We start from the raw sequence: 24,430 nt of genomic DNA on the forward strand, positions 1-24,430 counted from the left end.
GCTATTCCTGTTGCATTAAAATGAAAAGCAAAGTGTACGGCTGCTACGGAGTTTGCACGTTTGCATAAAACGCCACAAATTGAGCTGATTTTTATTTAAGCATTGATTGGCCGGGATATGGGCATTAATGGATAGGCTCTAATAGTACTGGCTTACAAAGATAAAGGGCCACACGGACAGTTAGGATAATTTACACGCCACTTACAGCACTAGTATACAAATAAATCTACGCAAACTCTACCACTGTTGCTTTTGCGAAGATGACAAACACAAGCACAAATGCCATTATCATCGATCGCCAAGGCTTTTATTACAAACTTCCTGGAGCAAACTGTTTCTTGGGTCCGAAGCTTAAGTGAATAAATTAACATGTAAAATAGGCAGCATTTGTTTGGAGTTTGGAGTCAATCTTACAGTTCTGAGACAGGGCATTTTTCTCCTCTGTCCGAACTGCGGCGAACAATGCAGCCCCAGATGACGGAGTGAGACTTAAAGAGGGCTACAGCCACACACTGGCCTCTCAATGACACGCTCAAGGTTGTGGGTTCAGAGCTGCTTTAATGTGGAACAAGGAGAAGAAGAATTGGTCCATAGACGTGAAGTGTACAGCACAGTGTACAATCAGTGCTGTTCCCAAGCCTGGATAAATTGACAGCAAGGTTGTCATGCATAAGAATCCATGTAAAATTATTCGCTAATAACTGTACAGTGTTAAGAGGTGCTTTTGGGACCACTTTCAAAACCTTTATTATGTAGCACACTGTAAATCTGCAGTGATTACTGCATTACAGCCATTTCCAAAGTGGCCTCTGAGGCACTGCAGGGCGGCCTCCAAAGGTTGATCACACATCATTTACCGAAAATGTAATGAATTTGAAATCAAGTGTATTTGTCTAATTATTTCTATATAAGTATTTAGCCAGTAGTCACCATCAATATGTCAACTGAGCATATATATTCTTTGTAAAGAATGAAGGTAATGCAGGGGGAGCCGTGGAATCTTTGGATCGACAAAGGGGCCGTGATGTGCTGGATTTTGAGAATGCCTGCTCTATCATAATAATTATATTATTATAATATGTAAAATTATGAAAAAATTATGAAAACAGAAGATGCTGCCCATGAAAGAGAAAGACAGTCTTTACAAGGGAGGAAAAAAAGTTTTCAGTAAACATGAAAATAAAAATAAATCAAGGGGCACCTCTTGCCTCCATTGCATGTTTAGAGATTTTCAAACCGTTGCATCACTATTTTTCATATAATCCAACCTTTGACGCTCAGTCTCTCTTTTTTTTTTTTGCATTTACTGCTAACATTGAGTTCAAGACTGCACATCAGACTGTGTACTGTTTGTTGGCATATACCTGAAGTCTGAAAGCTCAGCTCTTAAGTGTCAGTGGGGAGCAGAAACGCTTGTTCATCACCATAAACTACACATATAAAGCTTTAGAGCCGACTCGAAACACACGCCGCCGCCGCGCACACACACATACTGTATATGCTGGAAGGTAGTGAAGGAGTCTTAGTGGGAATTTGTGCTTACTGTTGGGATCTCAGCCTGCAACTCTGGGAGGAGGCTGCAGTGAGAAGAGCGAGAGACTTTGCATAAATAACTGGGACAAATAAAAACACCCCAGCTCTTGCTCTAAAAAGAAGAGGGATTGGAGCTTAGAAGATTCTTTCACTTATCCCTGTTTGTGATTATGAAGTCTCATCCAGAAACTATGGGCCTTAAGTGGCCAGTTTCATTTCCAGACAAAATGACAGCAGATGAATCCATTTCAAAGGGACGCTCATTCACAGAATGAATTCACCAGATTCTGACCTCGCGGACTTGGTAAGAGGTCTATAATAGGACCAAAAAATGACTTAAAGGGACTAGATGCAGGTTGGTCATTTTTATACTCACTACTGCCTCTTCAGGTCTTACCTGTAACTGCTGGTTCTATATTAAGCTCGTGCACGACGGCACTTCGGACCCGGAGTAAGTTGTGGTGAATAGGTCTGGGCTCATTCTACACATTAGGACATTGCTGGAACGTGTGGGGGGAGGAAAATACTTAATTTCAATATTTTTAAACTCCATATAGTCTTTAAGCAGTTCTGAACAAGGTCTAACTTGATAGAAGTAGAACAAGGATAAAAAAAATAGCACTCTGCGGAACAAAACAGAACAGGGTCCTAATGAGGATTTCGACTATTTTTGCAGTGCGTAATGATTTAGATAAGGGCCTAAACTATCTAAATCTCATATTTGGCTAATATCTCCATGGAGACGAGCTGGAGACGTCCTGCTCCCAGAAAAGTTACAGTCAGGTCTGAGGAGAGGTGAGCTGCTCACAGCATAGACACGTTTGTTTCTTCAGTTTGTTGAGATATTTTTCAACAATACTTGTATTTGCTTGTATTTTACTCACTTACATGGTGTGACTTTAAACAAAACAATGTGTATTATTCCTTACAAGTCAATAGACATGTTTACCTAAAGGACACATGTTTGGACAATAGAGAAAGTCATGGGGTAAAAAAACCAACACCACATTCCACTTGTGAGACAAAATCATTACCGTCACATCAAACACCAGTCGCTGGAAAAGATAACTAGCAGCTCTGAGTGTCTTACTTGCAAATCCTACTTGCATTTACAAGGTCAAACGATGTATTGAAGCGAAAAATATCCTCCCAAACTGTACTATCTTTAGAGTATTTACACAGATATCTGCGACTTGTCCGCCTCAAAACACCAGTGACAGTTGTGACTGAATGAGTAATGCCAGGCCTCGAGGGTGTGTGAGTCTGCGGTTTGGAGAGGGAGGTGGATGCAGTGTCAGAAGTGAAAAGCACAGAGGAAAATTGAGGCTCCATAATGGAAGCATAATGGGCTTAGTGTCAGACTGAGCCGGAGCGGGACGTCACCCTCCCTTACCTCCAGCCATTGTAACGGGGTTTACGGAGCAACGGGGGGATGACGCGGGGCTACAAACAAGCTTTAGAGAAATACCAAGGGCCTAATGGCGGCATGTGCATGGAATTTTTAACAATAAGATGGAGGCCTTTTTGTGGGATTGTGGAACATCATGTCACAGACTCACAGTGAATACACAACAGGCTCCCAATGTACTTAAGGACAGGCCTTAAAAGTTCAAAGTCTTCAGGTAATGATGGGAAAGATGGAAGTCGAGTCAAAATAATAATTGAATATGCAAATTTCAGTATCAGGAGATATATCATGTTTACTATTATTTTCATTAGTTAATTTTATTATTATTTGTATTAGGTATGTCAGTTTGTTTTGTAGCAAACATCGCACTTGTTTTCAAAATAATTATGGGCATCTTTAAAGCTACACGCCGAAATATTCCAAGCTTGGTAGTTAAAGTGTTTGGGACATTTTGACACTAATCCAAGAAGCTTCATCAGCACAATTGAACTTTGTTTGGCAGTCGGTCGAGTTTACATATACCAATCCAGTAGGAGGGTTTTAACTTGTAACGTTACCACTCATTGAAGAGCAGCTTCAAAATACAATGGATGGTACAATAACAAGTTAAACCCCTTCAACTGGTACTTGGTATTATCGACCTGCTGCCTGACAAAGATTATAAGTGCTGATGAAGCTGGAGAGTCAAACTCCCAAAGGTACAAATGACAGCGTAAGGATCGTTGTCTCCGTCCTGACTGGTGTTGCAATGTATAAACACGCTTCGCAGTATGAAAGTAAATTATATATATATATATGCGACATGATATTGTGAAGCCCCCGGCCAAACTTTCTGAACCGTAAAACCCTTAAGAGAAAAAGAGGGTCTATATTTAGGATGATTTAGTGAGGGACAGAACATGGCAGCCGACACGAACGTCACGTCAAGCTTTTGATTCACCTCATGCACGGATCTGCTGCATACTTTTTGATTCACTGCAGGTGCCGTAAAACAGTTGTCAAGACAAAGTGAGGCGCTGGCGGTGACTGCAGATGAGGAGCAGGTCTGAGTGAGTGACGGCCGCGAGCACTTATCTCACACCTTTTGTCGAGGCAGATTTCCAAGAGTTAAACTTCGAGGCCGCTGACAGACGATGAGGGCCAGGCCACTGCAAACACCGTGTTAGAGAGATTAAAGTTGGTCCTATCTTTACTGAGCTCAGGGATAGAGATGTGAGGAGTTTTTTTCTTCTACACCGTTGGCAAAGAGCAGCAGCTCTGGTTCCAGGGATGTAGAGAGCAATATATTTAGAAAACGGGCTGCGTTCACGTGACGCCACGACACTCTAAAGAGCACATAGATTAATATTGAGGGGAGCTGCGGTTTGACGATTGGAAGGCAGATGTTTTGCCCTGGTTTATGGTTAACATCCCTGTAATTACACCCACATCGTACACTGGAACAAAGCTCAAAATCATCTCTGTCAGCAGAAACAGAGGTGGAATATTTTTTACACCACAGTATTAAGTAGTGGCATTGCTTCCACAGGCACGACTCTCTTGTCAGCTGAAAGAACTCTTGGATTACACAGGCAGGTTTGTGTAACCACTCAGACAAAAAATAATTTGTAAATTTTGTTTTGTTTTTTGTTTGGAGATTTATTTAAAAAACAGTGAATAATTCAAAGATATATATAGGGTCCTGCCTTTTATTTGAAATTATGACATCAGGCTCCTGTATGCCTATGTATGAACTATTGAGTAAATGGTGATCTTTCTATGCAATATATCTTTGTGTTGTGATTTTTGAAACCTCCCCAAAAACAAAACACATTGTTCTTACTGAATAACATAATGTTTATGGTTTATGAAACGTGGTTTTAAATGAATAGTCAGAAATGTATTTATTTATGACTTTAATAGATACTAAACATGGCTTAAAGCATTCACCACTGTAAATCAATGATCATGGAAGAACCACACTGGCCTCATACAGTATTCAGGACTAAACTGGAATGAAAGCATTTGTAATGGGGGCGGGTGATATGGCGATTACAATTAAAACTGCCATATTTCCCACCCCTAATGTCTAGATGTGAGATCAGAAAATCGCTTTATATCACTATACATTATACTGTAGTACATGTTCTTGTGGTCATGGGAATGTTTGTTCGGTCAGTGATTTGAGATTCTGAAGCCCCTCATTAGCAAATGCTGAACTTCAGTAATCAATATTGCCGCAACACGATATTGTCTTCAATAATGGAAGAGACATTACAATCCAGCTCCTTCAAAACTCTTACACTGTTTTTTTGTCACACCAGACTTAACAAAGGAGGCAGGAGCTGATTGTTAATATATTGTGAGGAAAAAAAACTTAAGCAGACCTGTTGTAACTGGGTTAATATAGTCTCTTTGGGAGCACAGAAGTCTGGATGAATTTATTTGTAGGATATAAAAGAGGGAAGACAGAGGGAGTTCTAGCCTTTGGGGGCGGTGTACTGTCGCAGGAGGGACGAGATGGCGCTGGACTCTGTGACTTCCTCTGGGAGAGAGCCCTCCATGTCCTTGATTGACGGGTCAGCACCGGAGTTCAGCAGGAGCTCCACAATGTCAGCGAACTCACACGCGGACGCTGGGGGGAAAAACAGTGAAAAAGTGAAAAAAGGAATGTCCTTGTTTAACAAATATAAAAAGCAGTATCGGTAGCAGTATCGGCGCAGAACCCTCATTATTTTTATTTTATTTTGTTACTCAAGAATAGAAAATGTGTGAATGAAAATGAATGAAAACTCCATGAACTTCAGTAAATGAGCAGTAGAATAAGTAGTTAATGAAAAGCCCATCTCAGACCCCGCACTGACACCCGCCTGGACCTGTGCCTCTTTCAGACACTTCAATTGTGCTCTGTTGGCAATTTGTGGCCCACTAAAAGGGTCTTCTCCTTCTCTCAGAGAAGGCCGGAGGAGTGGCTTGCATTTTCTTAACCCAGTTAGAAGGTCCGGGCTGTCCTGAGGCCCCTCTTGCCTCTCTGGCATCTCGTCCCCTTTATCTGCTCCTTAGAGTGCGCCTCTGCGTCTGTGTCACCCGCTCCCTCTCTTTAAAAAGCCAGTCCGGATCGCTGATGTCAGCAGCCGCAGTGATTGACAGTCAGGCCTCTTAACCTCCGCCCAGAGGTGGCTGCGGCGTGCTGCTGGGAGTGTGCATGCATGAGATATGACCATCTACATGTGTGCCCATACTTATTGTGTCTTAGAGGGTTACTCACATTGACCACAGCTAGAACCACTCAAGATTCACCACATCTGACTGACAGGGAGTTTTTAAAAGGCGTTGCAGTGCTCCGTTTGTTGCCCCAAACAGTGTTTTATTTAGGCGGCGTGTGCCTGAGCGGTGGGTGTCTCGCCAGGGCCTTGAGCTGTAAAAAGTGGCTGGCCCTCACGGGAGCCGTAGAGGAGGAGCACAATTTATGGTGAGCAGTAAACCCTCAATTAATCACTTGCCAGCCAGTGTGGCCCTGTGCAAAGAGAGGTGGGAATGAATTTTCATTCTCTGCTATTTGTCTCTGGGAGTTCATCGCTTATGTTTATTAGTCATCTTTTTATGCCCCATCTTTGGACTGTGCTGTGTGTGTGGATATCAAATAGGTGATGCAACATACCAGCACCAGGGCAGCCCCACACCGCTCAGGGACAGATGGCACACACACAAACACACGCACTTGTGAACGTGCACACACTTGTGGCAGTGGAACGCCCCTCTGGGACATGTGCGGTGGGGCATGAGGGGGTCAGGGGAGTCTGAGGACCATGGCTGATTTCCTCTGGGAGGCCTTGTGATTATTACACACCCAACAAAACCCGACAGGCGCACACAAATGCCACAAGACGCACATGTAACAAAGGGGAGCAACTAGAGCAAGTGTGATGCAAAAGTAAATAGTAAAATAAAATTAAACTATACATAAATTAAACATCATCACTGTAAGACTGCCTTACCATAATGTAGTGCTGTCTGTCCTTCATTATCCTGAAAAAGAGCACATAAGAGATGATCTGGTTATTAAGTGTCAAAAACAATTTCACTGGGTCAAAAAGAATTTATGTTGACTCAGATCTAGTCATTAAAAGTCATGTTGCTCAAAAAGAGTGAAGACGAGCATGTCCAAAACTTAAACTTAGAGGTCACTACCGATGATGTATCATTCTTTTAGGGACAGGACTAGGAGCGTGTGAAGGCGTAATAGGGCCCAATATGAGGGGCATCATCAACCGCAGCAGACCTAGTTCTTAATCACTGCTCCGGCCTGCCTTTGCACCTCATAATGATGATAAATGGACAAAGTGTTGCCTCCAGTCCCAGAACAGAAGCAATTGTTCAGCCAGGCACGATGACTATGCTGCGAGATAGATTAAAAGTCAAAAGGCACTTTCCACACTTCACAATGTCACAAAACTCTAAAATCACAAAAGCTATTACGTCCAAACGGTTCATTAGCCCGCCTTGTTCTACTCCCTGGCCTGTGTGCAGCAAGTTTTTCAAGGCAAGAGATTATGATTATGTCCTGTAGACCATTTTGGAAGCTTATATACTAACATTCAACGATCAAAATTGTTGATTTCTGGTCATTTTTTATCCTTATTTATTGAGGATTTTTCTTTTGTGTTGTCACCATCAAAAATATATAAATTCTCTTGTCTTAAATTTGACCCTTCCTTTCCTGTGTGTTTGGCTCCTGCGCAGAGTGATCCTATTGTTGTGTTTCGCTCTGCGAGGGGCAGCACTTCAGGGACCCGCTGATTGGATTAGAGCTTTCTATTCCCACTGGGCAGATCACTAAACACAGATGCAAATCACCAGCAGTTGTGAGAGAGAGGTACGCCACTGGCCTGCAACAACAACGCGATCTTAGACGAATGTGGACAGCGCTTTGGGCGAAGAGGGGCACTGTTCGGGAATACAAAGATCCAGGATGCAAAGAAAGCCCTAGATGCCCATAGAGTAAATACAATATAATTAAAGTGTAAGGGGTTTAGGCCTTAATCTGGAGCAGGCGCTAATCTGCAGTTAAACAGACACACAAAGCCTGATCCACTGCTGGCTGCACATGTGTATGTAAGATATGCTTTAGGTTGTACGGTTAGGCAGTTGCGTGCCTGTTCTGTTGAGGGGTCAGCGTCCTGTCCTCTCAGCGTTCCCTAATGCCCCTGGATCCCAGACGGAGGCTGATGGAATCACAGGAAATTGGATTGTCTTCCATTTGCTCTGGAAGCAGCCGGAACGAGACACTCCCCCGTACATCCCCAATACCTGCTGTTAGCCACCGTAGCAGTTTTCTAAACCCCCACCCCCTCTGCGCTCTTTAACTCCGGTGCACCCCTGTTCCCATCCCATTACGGAGCCATGTCGCACAGAACCTCTGCTTTTACATGTCATCCAAAGTTTCCCCTTGCGGTGCAGAAATGCCGGACTGGATGTCAGCATAGTGCTCAATAAAGCAGTCGCTTGCACAATAGCAGCTGTGCAGTGTATCACCCTAATGGGGTGGGCCAATATGCTTAGGAGCAGCATGGGAGGCCTTGATCTATTAGTACAATTGCAGTTTTGCTGAATGTAAGTCCCACTAATCTATCATTTCCTCTATACAGAACCTATGTCTAGCAAGATAAAAGAGAACAGGAAGGAGGAAAGAGAGTGGATGGATCAAGACAGTACCCATGTCTTTATCAATTTAGATGACTCAAGTTTTACATTTTTCTATATGATTTTTATCAAACCATTTCAAAAGCTGTTCAACTTTAACTGTAATATGCATCAATCTCTCTGTAAAGACAGTGTGATGGCCACAGCTGACTTTCCCCATTATTTCTATCCAGACTAACTTTAAAGCCAGACTAATCGGCACAGAGTGAATCAGAGAAATGTGATGTGACCAGTTGATTTTCTTCAGTAGCATTGACAGCTGTATATTACTACATTTTTTATTCATTGCTGCTTGTTGCTGTGGCCAAGTGGTCCTTCCAAAACATGAGCTTTATAGCAGAAAAAGACATGAGCATTTTAAGTTTTTATTGAAGAAAATAAAACATTTTCTTCAATCATGGATTCATTGTGTCTCGACTGGTGAAAGAACAAGGAGAAGATTGTAGCTGTACCAGACTAAATGTCTCTGTAGAACAAACCAGGTTTCTAACTCACACTAAATCCATTTCAAGCAATGTACGTGTGCGTTTACTGCCTCAACAGACTGTTTAAAAATGTAATAATAAATCAATAAGATTGGTCACTTAGTTTATTACCCAATCTTTTAGGGAGAAAAAAAATATTTCCAAGTGCCTTTTTTTATAATGGATACATTTTTGTTCTTTCATGTTCACCTAACAAAAGTTTCGGAGTGGTTCTCCTTCTCTCTGCCTCCATTTTTACCCCTGTGCCCACCCTCTCTCAGTGCCTGACAGCGACATTAACCAAGTGGGGAAAAATGGACAAGCAATTATGATTTATGATCAATGCATGCAGCAGCTGCTGACTTTTATAATGACAGTGGTCGAGGGCGGGAGGGGGAGTGTGTCTGCTGGAAAGATGAGGGGTGAATCGATAGGCACTGGGGATCATTGGTATGCAGATTCCAGCAGATAGCATTATGATGAGCAGGTGCCATTAATCAGACAACAGTGGAAAGATGGAGCTACAGGGAGAGCCATCTGTAACCAGCGGCAACATCACAGACCACTACAATAAATCTGTCAAGCACTGCACCAAACGACTGAACTTTTGAGACTGACACATGAAGAGCGGTTTGAATACGGTCTGCACAAGTGTGATCTTTGCGAAGGCAGACGAAGTCAGTGTCAAAACATAAGAAGCAACATTGTACTTTTAATTACAAGATCTAAGCAGATGACGAACGTTACTGCCTAAACAACATACATCTGCCCTCAGAAGTTCACATGTGTTTCGTCTTGCATGTGCCTGCTCTTTAGGGAGTCCCCGTGTTAAAAAGATGTGGCGTTCAGGCCACCCTTAATCAGATCAGGGTCTCCTCTGTGGGTGAGTGAGGTAACCTTCAGTCAGTGTCACATTAACCTGAAGCCAGGCTCTGCCCTTCACACCTGTGGGAGACGTCCTTACGGAGCCAGGACTCAACCTCAGCGCTGTACTTTGGGATAGCCCAAAAGAAACTGGACAGATGGCTTTGAAGAGGCAAAGTGTATTAATGCCACAGTGTGTTACTTTTCTTTTTTGACATAAAAAAAAAAACAGAACTCCTCTTCTTCTTTTCTGCTAATCTTTATTCTCTCCATCCCTGTTTTGCGGACACTTCGCTGCCTCCCATGCCACGGCGCTTGCTTGTTCTCTGGGGACACCTTAGGCTCCATTATAGCCATCAGGGAAGAGCATAAGGCCTGGGCTGAGAATTAACATCACCAGAGGCCCCGTCTGTTCTCCTGCGACTCATCGATGACGTTTAAAAAGAAATATATGAAATAAATAAATACATAAAAGAGTGTAATATGAAAATCAATGGTGTGGCCGCGGGGGCTGAGGCATTTGGAGTGAGGGACCCATAAAGCTGAGTAGTGCAGGAGACTGATGGAGGGAAAACACTTAGTTTGTTTATTCTCTGTGCCCGCCATCCCCTCCCCGGCTGTCTACATCCAGCCCTCACTCCCTCACTCTCCTCTCCACCTCCGCCTCCAATGGTCGAGGACAGCTTTAATGCTCCCGACAATTTATGTGGACGGTTAAGAACGATGGAAATCAAATAGTTGAGTGTAGGCAAGGCCCAGAGAGTGGCCAATAAGAAAGAAACAACAGCTGATGATGGCAAAGAGGACTGTTACCTGCTGCAATGGCCTCTTTAGGCTGCACTATTACTGTCAGCTCACCGGCTCCTTTCTGAGTGCTCATATAATAGATTCATAACTGTAACCGTGTGCTTTTAACACAGCCGCTTTCATTTCCTCAACTTGGCCTAATGTGCCGCAGGTACTAAATATGACTCCAATAAGAAGTGCTTACAATGTGGATGGTAAAACCTGAGGTGCTGCTCCCAATAGTTATTATTCCTTTTAAGCAGTGTGTACATTAACGGGAGGAGCATGGAAACGCTCAACTTTTAAAAAAGCTTCTAATGCTAAAAAACAAAAACACCTTTCTGTCCTGAAAGAGAGTCTCACACGTTGCACATAACCTGAATATTTCCTTAAAGGTGTTTGTGAGAAAGCGGTGGAGCTCCTGCTAATATCTATCATCGCTTTTGTTTAGTCTGCGCTTTGGCCTTACAATTATATTTTGCACTTAATTTATATTCAGCTGTTTTTTGTAGGTTTTCCACCTTCTTGCCTTTCTCCGCATAAAGACCCCATATTTTCTGGAGGAGGGAGGTTGCACAATTACAAAGCAACACACACTTGCGCGCACACACATGCATACACACAATTATGACGAATCTGGTTGGATATTTGTTATGACTGGGCTGACTGAGCCATTAGTTATAGGAGCTAGTGCTGGGAAAGGGGAGGGATACCAACGTGTAATAATGCCTCTGCCATAGAATTTCAATCAGCTCAGTGCTCCAGCCTGTGTGTATGTGGTTTACTGTGAGCGGCTACAGTCAACAGCAGAGGACACACATGAGAGGGCTTTGTGTGCTGCAGCCTCTCACTGCTAACAGAGAGGCATTTACATCTGAGCAGCCATACTCGCCTTCTGCTGAATGTTGCAACTTCAGGAGGAAAAGTCATAAATATTGATATCAGTTTTATTACGCTTTTCTGGAATAATGTGCATGAACAAATTCCAATGCGTCCAAACGGATCTGTTTGATTAGAATGAAACATTCTTTCCGACAACCACTTGATTTGGAAAGAGGGTGAGAGTGACACAACACAGAATAACTTATCTAATGAACAGAAAATCTCTCAAAGGCGTGTGCACGTGTTACAGGCATCATTGTTTGGTCCGAGACCCCCTGGGGAGTCGTAGGACATCGAGATGGGGGTCGCCAGATAATTTTAAAACAATTTTCAAAAATGATGGCATTGTATGTAATGTCTTCTTGAATGAAAACAGTGTATTTGGGGGGATTAGGTCAATAAAACTAAACAACAATGTATTAAAATAAACATTAATAATACATATTTTAAAGCTGTACCTGAAATTATTATAAACTCTCATTACATTTTACAGTGACGGGTTCCGATTTAGGAGGTTGCCTGAAAAGTTCGTAGACGCCTGCCTCAGAGCATCTTTTAGTCACAACATGTTGAATTCACGGCCATTAGAGCTGAATCCACAGAAACAAAGGATAATTTATCATATATCATAGTGTGCATGCTGAAACTGATTTTAACTCAACCATAAAAGCATAGATTTGCTCTAAAGCAACACATGCCAAAGACAGTCCGATTATGTGTACGAGTCTTGTTTTTTGCTCTGTGGCCACCAATAGTACCCGTCCCAAGCCAGATATTTATTACTATTGATCTCGCTGGTCCTGGCTGGAGACTTTTGTTCTGCCGACTCGAGGCTCTGACCTCAATTAAGTTATGAATTTCTATCTGATAGACTGGGAGCGCTTGTGGCCTGCGCGGGCGCGCTACCACGCTGGATTAATTAGAATTAGCGAGTCGGCCACCCCGCCTCATGGATCATGTTGTTTTAATACAGAGTATGTGCAGAGGCGGGTGAAGGGATGGGGTGAGTGGGACAAAGGCACTGAGATTATCAGGAGACTGATGAGGAGAAGAAGAAGAAAAGGACAAAAAGACAGAAACGCTGAAAATGGTCTTTCTCTTAACAACTAACTGCTTCCTTCCGGGATTTGTGTTTGTTATGTTGACCTGCATCTCACCTGCACCTTCCTTTGTTCACCTAATACCAGCTATCCCACAGCCACTTACCCTCATGCATCAACTTAGTCTAGGCCTTCTGTCTAAAGCCACCGCAGTGGGTCAGTCTGTCACTGCATGAATGTGCATATTCCCATGGCAACTGTTTGGAAAAAGGTTAGAGCAGGATTTCCACCTGAGAAAAACAAGTGTGGAATGAGGATAATCTGAGAGAGTAGGATTACAGCGTCTGGACAGAGACCACAGGGAAAGCACACACAGGAGCACAAATACAAGTGCCATCAGCTTTTTTAATCTAAAACACTTTCACAACTTTGTTTCAAATCGTTTTCTTCTCTAGGATGGAGACCGTGAACATGGCTCCATGGACCACGTGTGAATGTTTCTTCTGAATGTTCTTTACAGTGAGACGCAGGTTTTCAATTGTCGTGTCGTAGCATTTCGTAGTATGAAGTGATCTGGTCACCCACAGTATTCAGTTGTCCAGTTCCCCTCAAAACACTTGCTAACAATTAACTTTGGACTTAAGTTCAGGAAACCCTGTCAAAGCCAGTTAAATGAATGTCATTAAAACTGTGTCCACCTCTGATCTGATCAGCAGATATGATGGAATGTCTTAAGCCTCATTAATGCTCTTAATGCAGTGTAGCACACACTGCAGTGTTTAAGCTTTAATTTTCATTATTACATTAAGTGAGCTTTTATTGTCTTCGCTCCCACAGTTGTGGCAGGCTGTCCCACTTTCTGGGGTGTATTAGCTGAGTGCGAGGCAGTGTATGGATGAGGAGAGAGGGGCTTAATGTACAGGCCACATCAGGAACAGCCCACAGTTGGCAGAGCTGTGCTCACAGCTACCTATTGTAGTCTGTCACTGTCCTGATCCAGGATTAACTATCGAACAAGCCTTAATGCAGGTTACCAGGGTTTGGGAACAGTTCACTCAAGCAATCAGTTGATTAATTTCAAACATTTTCCCTCGTCTGCCAAAGGAATGATAATACTTTTTGTTTTATCTCTGAAGTCCCCTGCCCCTTTTTAATCAACAAATTAAGCATAAATCAGGTTTGAGCTGTGTTTACCAGGGGCTGTGCAGTTGGTGGAGGTCAACAGTGATTACAGTTCAAGCTTCTAACAGCCCTATGTGCCTTTGCAGAAGCACACAAACTCCCATTCCTCCCACTGCTCCTGTTAAAATACTGAAGGACACTGACATAAAACATTTATCTCTTAGTATAAAACTACTTTTTTCTCTTTGTTGGTTGTCTTATGTGTGAGCTTGTCTAATGTGCATAATATCGCACTACAGTTTTACATAGTGAGTGGATAATTTGGCATTGTGACTCTGAGGTATGATTTAACGCTCTATATTTTCCTCTGAGCTACTTCTTTGCACCTCATAAATCTACTCCCAGTAACAGTGCAGCTCAGCCCAGTTCTTTTAATATTCACTCTTCTTCAGAGCAGGACACTGCTGAGACAGGCAGGTGAAGAGGTCCTTGTGGGCCTAATGCATGAATCAGGATGTGTCTGTGCTCTGATTGGCCAATGAAACATGACTCTAGCACCAAGTCCTTTCATCAAGACACAGGACAGCCTCTGCTTCTGCATCTTACAAGAGAAGGGAAATCAAGAGGGAATCACTTTCTGAGTTAAAAACCAAGACACAGAAGAGCAGTGATCATAATCAATGTGGAGCCTTCAGCCATGCATATCCAATGTTAGTACCATTTTATTTGTTCCACTAAAACCCCCTGACTCCAAAACAAAAGGCCACAAAATAAAAAGGTCATCTGTTAAATGTCCTGATTTTGTGGGTTGTGCAACGTCAAACAATTTGCCTGATTACTTCCAATTGATTCGGTCTTACAGTTAAAGCCTCCGCGAGCACAGCCCGCTGCACTGTGCTGTGCCTCTGTGAGGCCAGTGGAGTAATATCTTCAATGTGGAGCTGAGCAGCTTACCGCCAAAGATAAAACCTCCTAGATGCAGCTAAACCCTGTGTAAGTCTAAAGACTAGGCTACACACTGGCTAACTCTGAACTGAGGCTCTGTGGGATTTGCCTGTATCAAGGTGAATTAAAGGTGATCTTTTGGATGGTTTTGTGTAAAGAAGGAAATACAGGCAGATCAGTTTGAAAAGGTGATGCAGAAAAGTCATATTTGAGTACCTTCATTTTTCCCCCTTTCTTTCTTTTTTAGTTACTATAATAAAGACCCATCTTCTGCAGGTTGATTCTGAAAGAGATATTTGCATGCATTGGATTATTGTAACTTGGACCATGGCTCTCTCTAGTGTCTGTACCTTATGAGCCTGTTTGATGGGTCATCCTCAAAACCAAGAAGTGACAGAGTCTTTTTTATGGCTGTGCCCAAATTGTGAATCAGCCACGCTCCAGAGGTAACTCACAAAACACTAAAGACAAATTCTACTCACTGACCTGACTGTTGATGTCCGCTTTGTGTTGCAGTAATAGTGACACCAGCTCCTTGTGTCCTCTGTCGCAGGCCCAGTGCAGGAGAGCCCGGCCCTGTGTTCACAAACATCATGGCTTAATATCTGTACATATCTTTCTGTCTTAAACATAAGCTACATAATCAAAGTTCTCTGACAGTGAGCTTCAGTCTAAATAAACCTATAAAAGGAGTGGTTCCGATGTGATTGATGAAACGTGGTCGACAAAGCCAGCAGCAGCAGCCCCCGATTAGTGAACCACCTCCAGCCTTTCAGACACACTGTGCTCCTCACGTCCAGGATCCTTGTTCTAATAATACCATGCAAGCTCATTTTTCAGTGAGGCCAATTAGGTAAAGCAAACTCTCCAAGTCCAATTCTGTTGCTTAAATCATATTGATCACAGTGGCTGCATGTTAAAATGGATCTCGATGAGCCAGGCCAGAATACCAATCAGACCCTCTCTGGCTCGCTCCTCAGGTGTGCGGCTGCTGACTCCGACTACATTAATTTATAGATCATTGGACCAGAATGGGATTTTAAATAGAGTCCAACCACAATTAAACGTGAAAGACGCTGGCTGCGTTCAAATATCCACCCGGTTGCGAAGGAGAGGTTTGTCGCGACGTTCAGAAACATTGTGATATAACATTGCAGTTTTATACTTTAAACTAACATATACACAGTGTAGGATAAAGTGGGGCCAACTATTTAAATACAACCATTAGTCCTAAGAAGAAAAGAAAACTTTGACATTCAGAGCATCAGTGTTTCCTTTTGCGTCATTCTGTATGTTTTTATATCTGTGCTCAAAAATGAAATTAATAAATAATAATAAACAAAACAAAAACAAAGAATTTCAGCCGATAGGTCATGTTTTTCCTATTTACATGAGAACCTACTGGTAGCTAGCAGACAAAACAAAAGTACCACTTCTGTTGGGCTTCATTATGTAAAGTGGTACTTCACTACTGCCCTCTGCTGCTGCTCGGGCTGAACTACAGTCGGGGCCAGAAAAACAATGGCAGCGAAGAGACAAAGGCTCTAAGGCTCAGGACCATCTGGCTCCGGACTGGGATTCGGCTGCAGCTTATCTGGAGAAGGGCTGCGATGAAAGAGAGGCAGAGAACAAGCCATTTGGCCAGACTGATAATGAATCAGGGAGATGAAGGGATCTCAGGGTCAATTCCAAAACTACCTGGCAACGATAATAGCCGTTTAATACAGCAGTGGTTCTCATGGAAGCTTGATGTTCTTGAATATTGTGTAAAACTCATTAAAGAAGCTGCATAAACTTCCCACATTGACCTGTACATTTCAAGACACGTTGTACATTGAGATTCAATGAGTCCAAAAGGTCAAAGCGGGGCAGGACCAACAGGCTATGAACATTCAATGCCTTTTTGGGAAACTTTAGCGGCAGAACGCTACATAACAAACAGCGTGTCCTTGAGCGAAAGGTTAATTTTTCACCACACGCACTCCACCTCTAGGTTTCCCAGTATCTCTTAAATATACACACCCCCAGTCACACAGCATTTCAACAGTGAATCACTGAGCGGCTCGAGTCTATATTGTGCAGGCAGCTCTGCGCTGTTGTGTTACCTCTTCATCTTTAGTATTGACATCCACCTTCTGTGAGCTCAGGGCCTTGTTGATAAGGTCGATATTATTTTCCCTGCAGTAGTCAAAGATGTTCTTATCTTCTTCCCTGGAAAAATAAGATAAAAAAAAGTTAAATACAAATAAATGCCTGCTTTTGCTCAACACCAAGAATAAGAATTTCACATTTGTAGTAAAATAAAACTTTCAAGGCCCTATCACATTTTTCGAACACATTTTTGTCTTCTGTAAATTTTAGTGACCGTGAACAAGGAGGCAGGATGGTGTTTAGATTATCATGACAGTGTTGCTCCCTGAAAGCCTGTCAGATCTCGGAAGCGAAGCATGTAGGGCCTGTAGTGTGTGTGAGTGGTTGGTGGTGGTCGGACGGGCCAGTGATGCAGACTGACAGCCTTGCTTCCATCAGTCTACCCCAAGGCAGCTCTGGCTACAATAGTAACTTACCACCACCGAGTATGGAGTGAATGAATAATGCAAAGTGAAGCATCTTTGAGTGTCCAGAAAAGTAACCAATGCATTTTAATTATCATCATTATTATTTAAGTGAAAGATGCTCATAAACTCATCTCTAATTGAGAAAAAGGTTACAAGAGAAAATAGTGTAAAGTAGTGTTTAACTATGGTGTCTCATAGGTCAACAGCTGCAGCACGTGCCACATCTCCAGGGAACACAGTTGTTTATTCCCAAACCTGATGCCTCTAATCGCCTCTTGCCATTGAGGACAGCGGTGTGGGAGCTGAAGGAGTGGGGTGGCAGCGGGTTATGGGGCAACGCAGAGAAAAGGGGCCAAATCTCATTTGGAGCTTTTCGCCTTCCCCACCCGCTTACCCATGCCGGCTGCTCTGATTAATTGAATTTAGTGCTGTATTGTCTGACAGAAGCCCCTCGTACTCGCCACCGCAGCACCACTCCCACACAGTAAGTCTGTCACCCCCAAGGCCAAATCCCTTCATTCCTGTCCCAAACGCCTGCTCTCCCAGGATCACATCACCCCCACTCTATCGTCAAACGAGACGGAAGAAATGCTGCAATAATGTTGCAGTTTGGTAGAAAACATGGAGATTTGAGCATAAAGTATAAAAACAAAAATAGTAGCAATATTCTCGCAAAAATGATTTATGATTATACTTATATGTGTAGGTGAAAACCAGAATTATGAAGCAGTTTAGAATTACATGTAAACTATAAGCTTCACAATGTACAAAATATTATGGAGTATTATATATTTATTACCTTTATTTCACTGGGCAACATAAATAACAAATTCTTCAGATGCTTAATCTAAGGTTCAGGTAGTTTGTGATTTAGTCTAGCACTGAGGCCATGTTTAAGACTGACCCCAACAAGTCTCAGACAAAGGAAAGTTTTGTTGCCATTTGTTCCATAATGAACCTCTGGCTTTCATCGACACCATCTTTTCTCCAAGACCAACTCCCCCCACTTCACCCCCACTCCCCACCCCGTCCTGCCAACATCTCATCAGCATGTGATGAATTATGAATAACTCATTACACTTTTATCACTTCCAGGTTATGTATGAGCACATTCATTTGCATACTCCTGATTACCGGCACCATCTTTATTCATGAGTCTTGGAGTTGGACCACACCCTCTTTCTTGTCCCATCGCTATGGTGACCCCAAGTGTCCCTGATGTGTGACTGCCATCCGTCTCCGCCAACAACCAATCAATAGTCCAGCTCATCAGTCTTTCATTGATGGTGGGAGAGGGCTAGCCGCACAGATGTGTCAAAAAACACACCGTACAACACTAAAAATGAATTTTCACACAAACACAGTAAAATGCACTTAATCCCACAATAAGCCAGATGTGAAACACTTTCCCAACAATAACAAATTATTAATATAAATCTAATAAACAACATGACATCAGCGCGTTGCCGCAGAGCATGCTGGGAAGGTCACGGGCCACTCAGTCATCATCACAGCGGTGGCACCCAGAGTTCAGTGTGTGTTTTCTGTGTGTGTTCTCTGTGTGTGCGTGCGCAGGTGCTATGGACAAACATGTGTGTGTCCAGTCTGGTGTACTGGCAGATATGTCCTTCATCCATCAGACTAAACTGGCCACAGCGCTGGAGAACGTTCATCTACCTGACCTGAGCTTCACTGATCAACACCACCGCCGCACCATCCATCACAGGCGCACGAGCAGAGCCAAAGGCCCACCCAATCTGTCATCACACCCCCTATAGGACCCTGGTGTGTTCCCTCCACATGGAAGTGCCAGAACAATGAGACGCACCTTGTGGCAAAAATATCTGAAAAACAAAACTCGAGATCAGAAAACGTGCCAAGACTGGAGAGGAGGGCTGCAGGATCGGACTACAAGAGCGAGAAGAAGCTTCTGAAGATAGAAGGAAAACGGCTCCAAAAACAGCCAAGATCAAAATCAGAACAAAAAACTGAACTAAATGAAACGCATGATTAAAACAGCACATTTTTAAGTTACGATGCATTTTTGTTTGATTCTATGTAGCAAAACAAATGTGCACATCTCAGCCAGATGGAAACTAGATGCAAGTTGGTCATGTTTCTCTCACTACTGCCACCTCAGGTCTTACAGGTAACTGCAGTCTCTATAAGATAAGATAAGATAAGATCATCCTTTATTGATCTCACAAAGGAGAAATTCACTTGTTACAGTCGGCGTTCAAGAAGATCACTCAGTTAATAAAGTGCAGCTGATAGAGATATTATTGCACATGTTATATTAAGCTCTTGCATGACGGCACTTTCATCACAATTGAGCTCCGTTGTCAGGTGGGAGGGGTGAACTCCTTTGAAACGATTAGATCTGATTTTTGCTAGCGTTTGGTCGTGACGTATGTAATGCGCCCGAGTGAGTGAAGCAGCCATCATAACTCTTGGGGGCATTCCTTGCGCATTCCAAGGCTTCAATTTAAATTTCTTTTTTTCTTTTTCAATTTAAGATTACTTAGAACCAGCAAATGCGGCGCAAAGACTTGACGTCACCTATAACCCCCGCCTCCCCCGCTCGCTGAATGGTAGGTAGAAAGTCAACCGATGTAACGCGGCCACTGAGATCAGGCCCAGACTTTCATGTGGGAAATTATAATTGACCAGAGTTTACAGATGGCTAAGGCCAGGCTACTTCGGACCTGACAGTCCAGGATTGTAGCAGCAGTGGTGGGAACAGGTCTGGGCTCATTCTACACATTAGGACATGACTGTAACATGAAGGGGGATGAAAGTACTTCATTTTAACATTTTTAAACTCCATATAGTCCCTTTAATGATATGGCAATACATATCGTGGCTTCTTGCAATATGGAAAACTGTATCACATGATATTGGGATGACGATATTTTGGCGATATATTGTGCAGCCCCCCCTGAAGAGAAAACTTCAGATGTTGCCTTTAACTTGCTTCAACCATGATCAGCCCAGGATCAGTCAAGGAATATTGCTAATCAATTTTCCATTTGTCAATACTAGCTACAGACGTTTGGAAATCAAGTTCTGGAATAAGAAATGCAATTAACTCTCGGGCTGGTTAACAGGTGCTTGGCTTTTTAATATGGACCTGGTCTGTGTGTAAGAGAGAAAGAGGGAAATTGGAATGCAGCAGAGCAGTCAGTGTGACAGTTCTGGCAGGTTATGCCCTGAATTGAATCCAGACGATGTAAAGCAGTGTATGTTTATGTGTGCGTATGAGCAAAGAGTGTGTGCACCCATGGTAATGACTTCTTCTTTTTTTTTTTAAGGTTTCCCACATGAATAGGGCATCTTTGCTATGGGACATCACCGAGGAGCACAACCTTCTGGGATTCTGCTCCACCTGTCCCTGCCCGCTTCACCCCGCATGCCTCCTTCACGCTGCAACTATCCTTGAATCGTAACGTAATTAAAAAAGGGGGAATTCTGGCTGCCTCTTCCCAATACTCTGCATACTAATCATATACAGGCATTTAGGAGCAAAACCTGCAGGATTCACACATCTCATTTTCCTCTCCAAAAGAGCTCTTTTCTATTGAAATGAAGATGAGCTTTTTCAGCTTGAGTAAGTCTGCCAGGAAAGACTAAATGGAGAATGTATTTCATTAACATAAATCAGAAGTGCATGACGTCTGCAGGCCTTCACAGCAGTTACAGTCTGTTGCATGTAATCTTATATAGGACTTAGACTGAGGTTAACAGTCTTATACTGGGCTGACCAATGCATTTGTTTTATCACAATAAATGGACAAAGAAAAAGTTTACTAATGATTAACTGTGCAAATGCCTTAATTACTTGAGTGCCCATTTTGTACCTTATCGTCTCTTCTTGATATAGTGAGCTGACCGCTGCTCCTCCAAAACTTGTCCTCTTTTCTGCTCCTCGACTTTCCTGTTCAAATAACACAACATAAAGCACATGACAAAAGAACATTGACTTTTTCAATCTAATTCCATTTTGAGCATCCACAAGTGTATATGAATTTTGAAAGACAAAATGAACGTAAAATAAACTAAATCAAACTAATTGCTAGAAAAACAAACAAAGTATTTGTCAACAGAACCCATTGGCATGAGGAGTGTTCCCCTTATAGCCCTCTTTTGTACAAAGCCAGGACATTACTGACATTTAAAACATTTTAAAAATGTATTTTCAATGTAGTTGGTAGTAAATAATTTGTGTAGTTACTGTGTAGTTATTATAAACAAATAACAAAAAGCACACACTTAAAACATGTCTTTCAGCTTAGACATGACCTCACTGTTGATGAATGACCAGTAACATGCTGAGGTACAGAAGAAAATTAAAGTGCTTTAATTTGTGACCCGGGTTAATCTTCAGTATCATTTTTCATACCGTATCATAATTTATAACGGCATAAAACATTTTGTTTAGCCCAACTTTATTACTGGCCCATTGTTTGTGGGCCAACCTTGACTCACAAAAGAACCCACACAAATCAGATTTCTGTACAAAAAAAACAAAACAAAAAAAACAGAGGGTGGGGGGGTGGAAGAGAACATGACAAACAAAGCAAAACAACTATGCATGCACTTTTGGGACAACCTAATTCACTTCTGAAACCCAGATTATTCGCTGATGCACTGGCGCGGCTCCTGCGATATAATACAATACAGAGTCTCCTTAACAATTGTGGTGGGAGCAGAGGTCACATTCTGCCCATTATTCTGTCCTCTGTCGCTGCTCTCATACTTACATTTAACTGTGTGTTCAGAAGAAAGGCTGCTGCCATGCCACAGCGCTTTGTTAACACTAATACAATCAGCTTCTTTTCAGGGGCATTTGTGCTTTTGTGGCACGGCAGACTCCTTAGTGGCATTGTAGAGCTATGCAGGAGGGTTCGTAAGTGATTCATCATCGGGAAAAGGATGTGTCAGAGTTAGACATTTGACGGACAGTGACACATTTAGTAAGAAATCCACACAACAATCACTGAAAAAGGTCACAACTACATAAACATACAAGCCCCCAGTGGACAGAAATGTGACCACGTTTACTGTATATCGGACAAGATGGTGCCTTAAAGTGAAGAATGACCACAAATTAGTTAACTTCTAATTTTATGCACACTTGTTATGTGCTGCTCAGTCCTGAAAAGGGATGTAAAAGGATATGCACAAGCATGTTTCAAGGTTACTAATGTTTAAACTTAAGTAAAGACCCCAAAATGAACAAGAACAATTTAACACAGCAACACTGACATCTACTGGAAAATACTCAGTGTTGCATGTCATAGGGTACTTTTAATGAAACCAATGGGTTAAGTTTGTAAACAAAAGAACATAATGCGATATAATTTTTAAGAACCAAGACGTTGATTTAAAGAAAGAAAGAATAAGCGTGAATGTTTTTCAGAAGAGGGGCAAAATGTCCTCATTTCAAATGATCAGGCCCAGTTGACAACTATGCAAACCTTTGCTACAGATGAAATTAACAAAAATAAAGAAATAAAAGGTCGAAAGATTTGACATCACTTTGAAAGTCATGATGCCAATTTGCTTTATGAACTTCTCATGAGCTAAAGTTTGAAAATATCAAAAGATCGTATTAATTTTTAAAATATTTTCCTCGGGGAAAATTAGTGATGTGTAATTTGTTATTTATAATGATTTATGGTTCTGTTCATTCAATTAACTTTCAATATCTTTATTGAAATGCACAATACGTGTAGCTTATCACCTTTGAGCTGCCCTCAGGATCCAACACATTCACGAGGGAAATGTACTCCTGCATCGCCTGCTCGGCATCCATGTCTCCAAGCTGTTTCCAGGCTTGCCTGAAAGCATCGAGTCACACATCAAAAATACACTCATACAATGAATCACTAGATAAAAAAAAGAAAAAGAGCAAATTCATACCATTTTCTCTGCCCTTCAAAGTCAAAGAATCCAGGTTTAGAAGTATTGCATTTGCCAACTTTGACCTATAAACATAAAACATAGTAAATGTACAGCACTATTATTCGGTTATCATTATGCTCGTGCTGTTGCATCAGTGACTTCAATTCATTCATTCATTCATTCATTAACTCCCTCATTCAGTCTCATTTAGGCCCGAGTGCGAACACATGATGCAATGCCATGTAAAATATGAAATGCAGACATGATCTCAAATAAAATGACTGTCGTGCTACACAATAAAATCTTATAAAAGGAAGGACCAACGACTGTGCGCGTGAATTTGCCAAAGACAGTGTAGTATTTATTGTGTGTATAGAGCACTGTGTTTTTAGATGCATGCCCTTTTTTCCCTGTATAAAAGGACAAACATTGAGAATCATCCCAAGAGGTCTGATGAAACACACTTGCCCCCACACAGATGAACACATATAAGTGCATAAATGAGCCCCTGTACCTGTTTGAAGCGCGCATACAGGTACAGCAGCTGATCCCTGCTGGCGGTCTGAAGTAGGTCCCTGACTCGATCCGCCGCAGACTCAAACTCCTGCTCCAGCTCCTCTCCCTCCAGACGGTCTCCCATCGCCATGACTGAGCTGTCAAACTTGCCCAGGCCGAGGTCCGAGTCCGAGTCCGAGCCTGCTCCACCGAGAGGCTCCCCGGTGTCAGGCCGAGCAGGGTCCGTCCCGGAGCCCGTAGCGGTGTCCGGAGAGGACGACGGGGACCCAGAGGCCATCGCTGTGTTGAGGATGAGGTCAAACCCCTCAGATACTGCGTCACGGTAAAAACTAATCTAAAAGAAACTGAAGCACTGTCAATAAAGCATAGCAAAGGCAATCCTGCTATAATCCTGCTCCAGTTGTTGTTGTCGGTCCGTCAAACGTGGTTCGTTCAATAAAAGATCCCCCCCGAAACAAACAGCGAACGAAGAGGTTCCGCTTGTAATTTTGTGAAATCTGACTCTTTTCACAACGCATTTAATACAGTAATGTTCACATTATAAATCATAAAGAATTGAATTAAGGCTTTTCCCCTGGAAGATTTCGAATAAATGTTTACATGTGTTAGCCTGACTAGGATTTTTTATATTCAGTCTCGAACAAACAAATCCCACTAGATAAAGTTATTATCAGTTGCATATTGTTTAGTCAATGTATTTATTAGGCAAAGATCTACATTAAAATC

The 24,430-nt window shown here is 42.4% G+C and overlaps 1 protein-coding gene across 1 annotated transcript; it reads right to left on the reverse strand.

The window, feature by feature from the left end:
* Window positions 1-5,269: 5,269 nt before the first annotated feature.
* Window positions 5,270-24,144, reverse strand: acbd6 (acyl-CoA binding domain containing 6). The gene is made up of 8 exons (XM_079575230.1): window positions 23,703-24,144; window positions 23,207-23,271; window positions 23,028-23,124; window positions 21,142-21,218; window positions 16,832-16,937; window positions 15,213-15,302; window positions 6,919-6,949; window positions 5,270-5,555 (listed from the first exon to the last, which is right to left on the reverse strand). The coding sequence occupies exons 1-8, from the start codon at window positions 23,979-23,981 to the stop codon at window positions 5,401-5,403; spliced, it is 900 nt and encodes a 299-aa protein (XP_079431356.1). The 5' UTR covers window positions 23,982-24,144; the 3' UTR covers window positions 5,270-5,400.
* Between the last annotated feature and the right edge of the window lie 286 nt (window positions 24,145-24,430).

This window comes from Gobius niger, assembly GCF_951799975.1.
Source record: "Gobius niger genome assembly, chromosome: 17".
NCBI classification, from domain to species: domain Eukaryota; kingdom Metazoa; phylum Chordata; class Actinopteri; order Gobiiformes; family Gobiidae; genus Gobius; species Gobius niger.

Excerpts from the sequence above, each read along its gene's own strand:
- acbd6 (XM_079575230.1), bottom strand. The coding sequence starts at position 23,981 with ATGGCCTCTGGGTCCCCGTCGTCCTCTCCGGACACCGCTACGGGCTCC. Across the intron at positions 23,125-23,206 it reads TTTGAAGGGCAGAGAAAATG|GCAAGCCTGGAAACAGCTTG; the intron begins GTATGAATTTGC and ends CGATGCTTTCAG. Across the intron at positions 16,938-21,141 it reads TATCAAGAAGAGACGATAAG|GGAAGAAGATAAGAACATCT; the intron begins GTACAAAATGGG and ends TTATTTTTCCAG.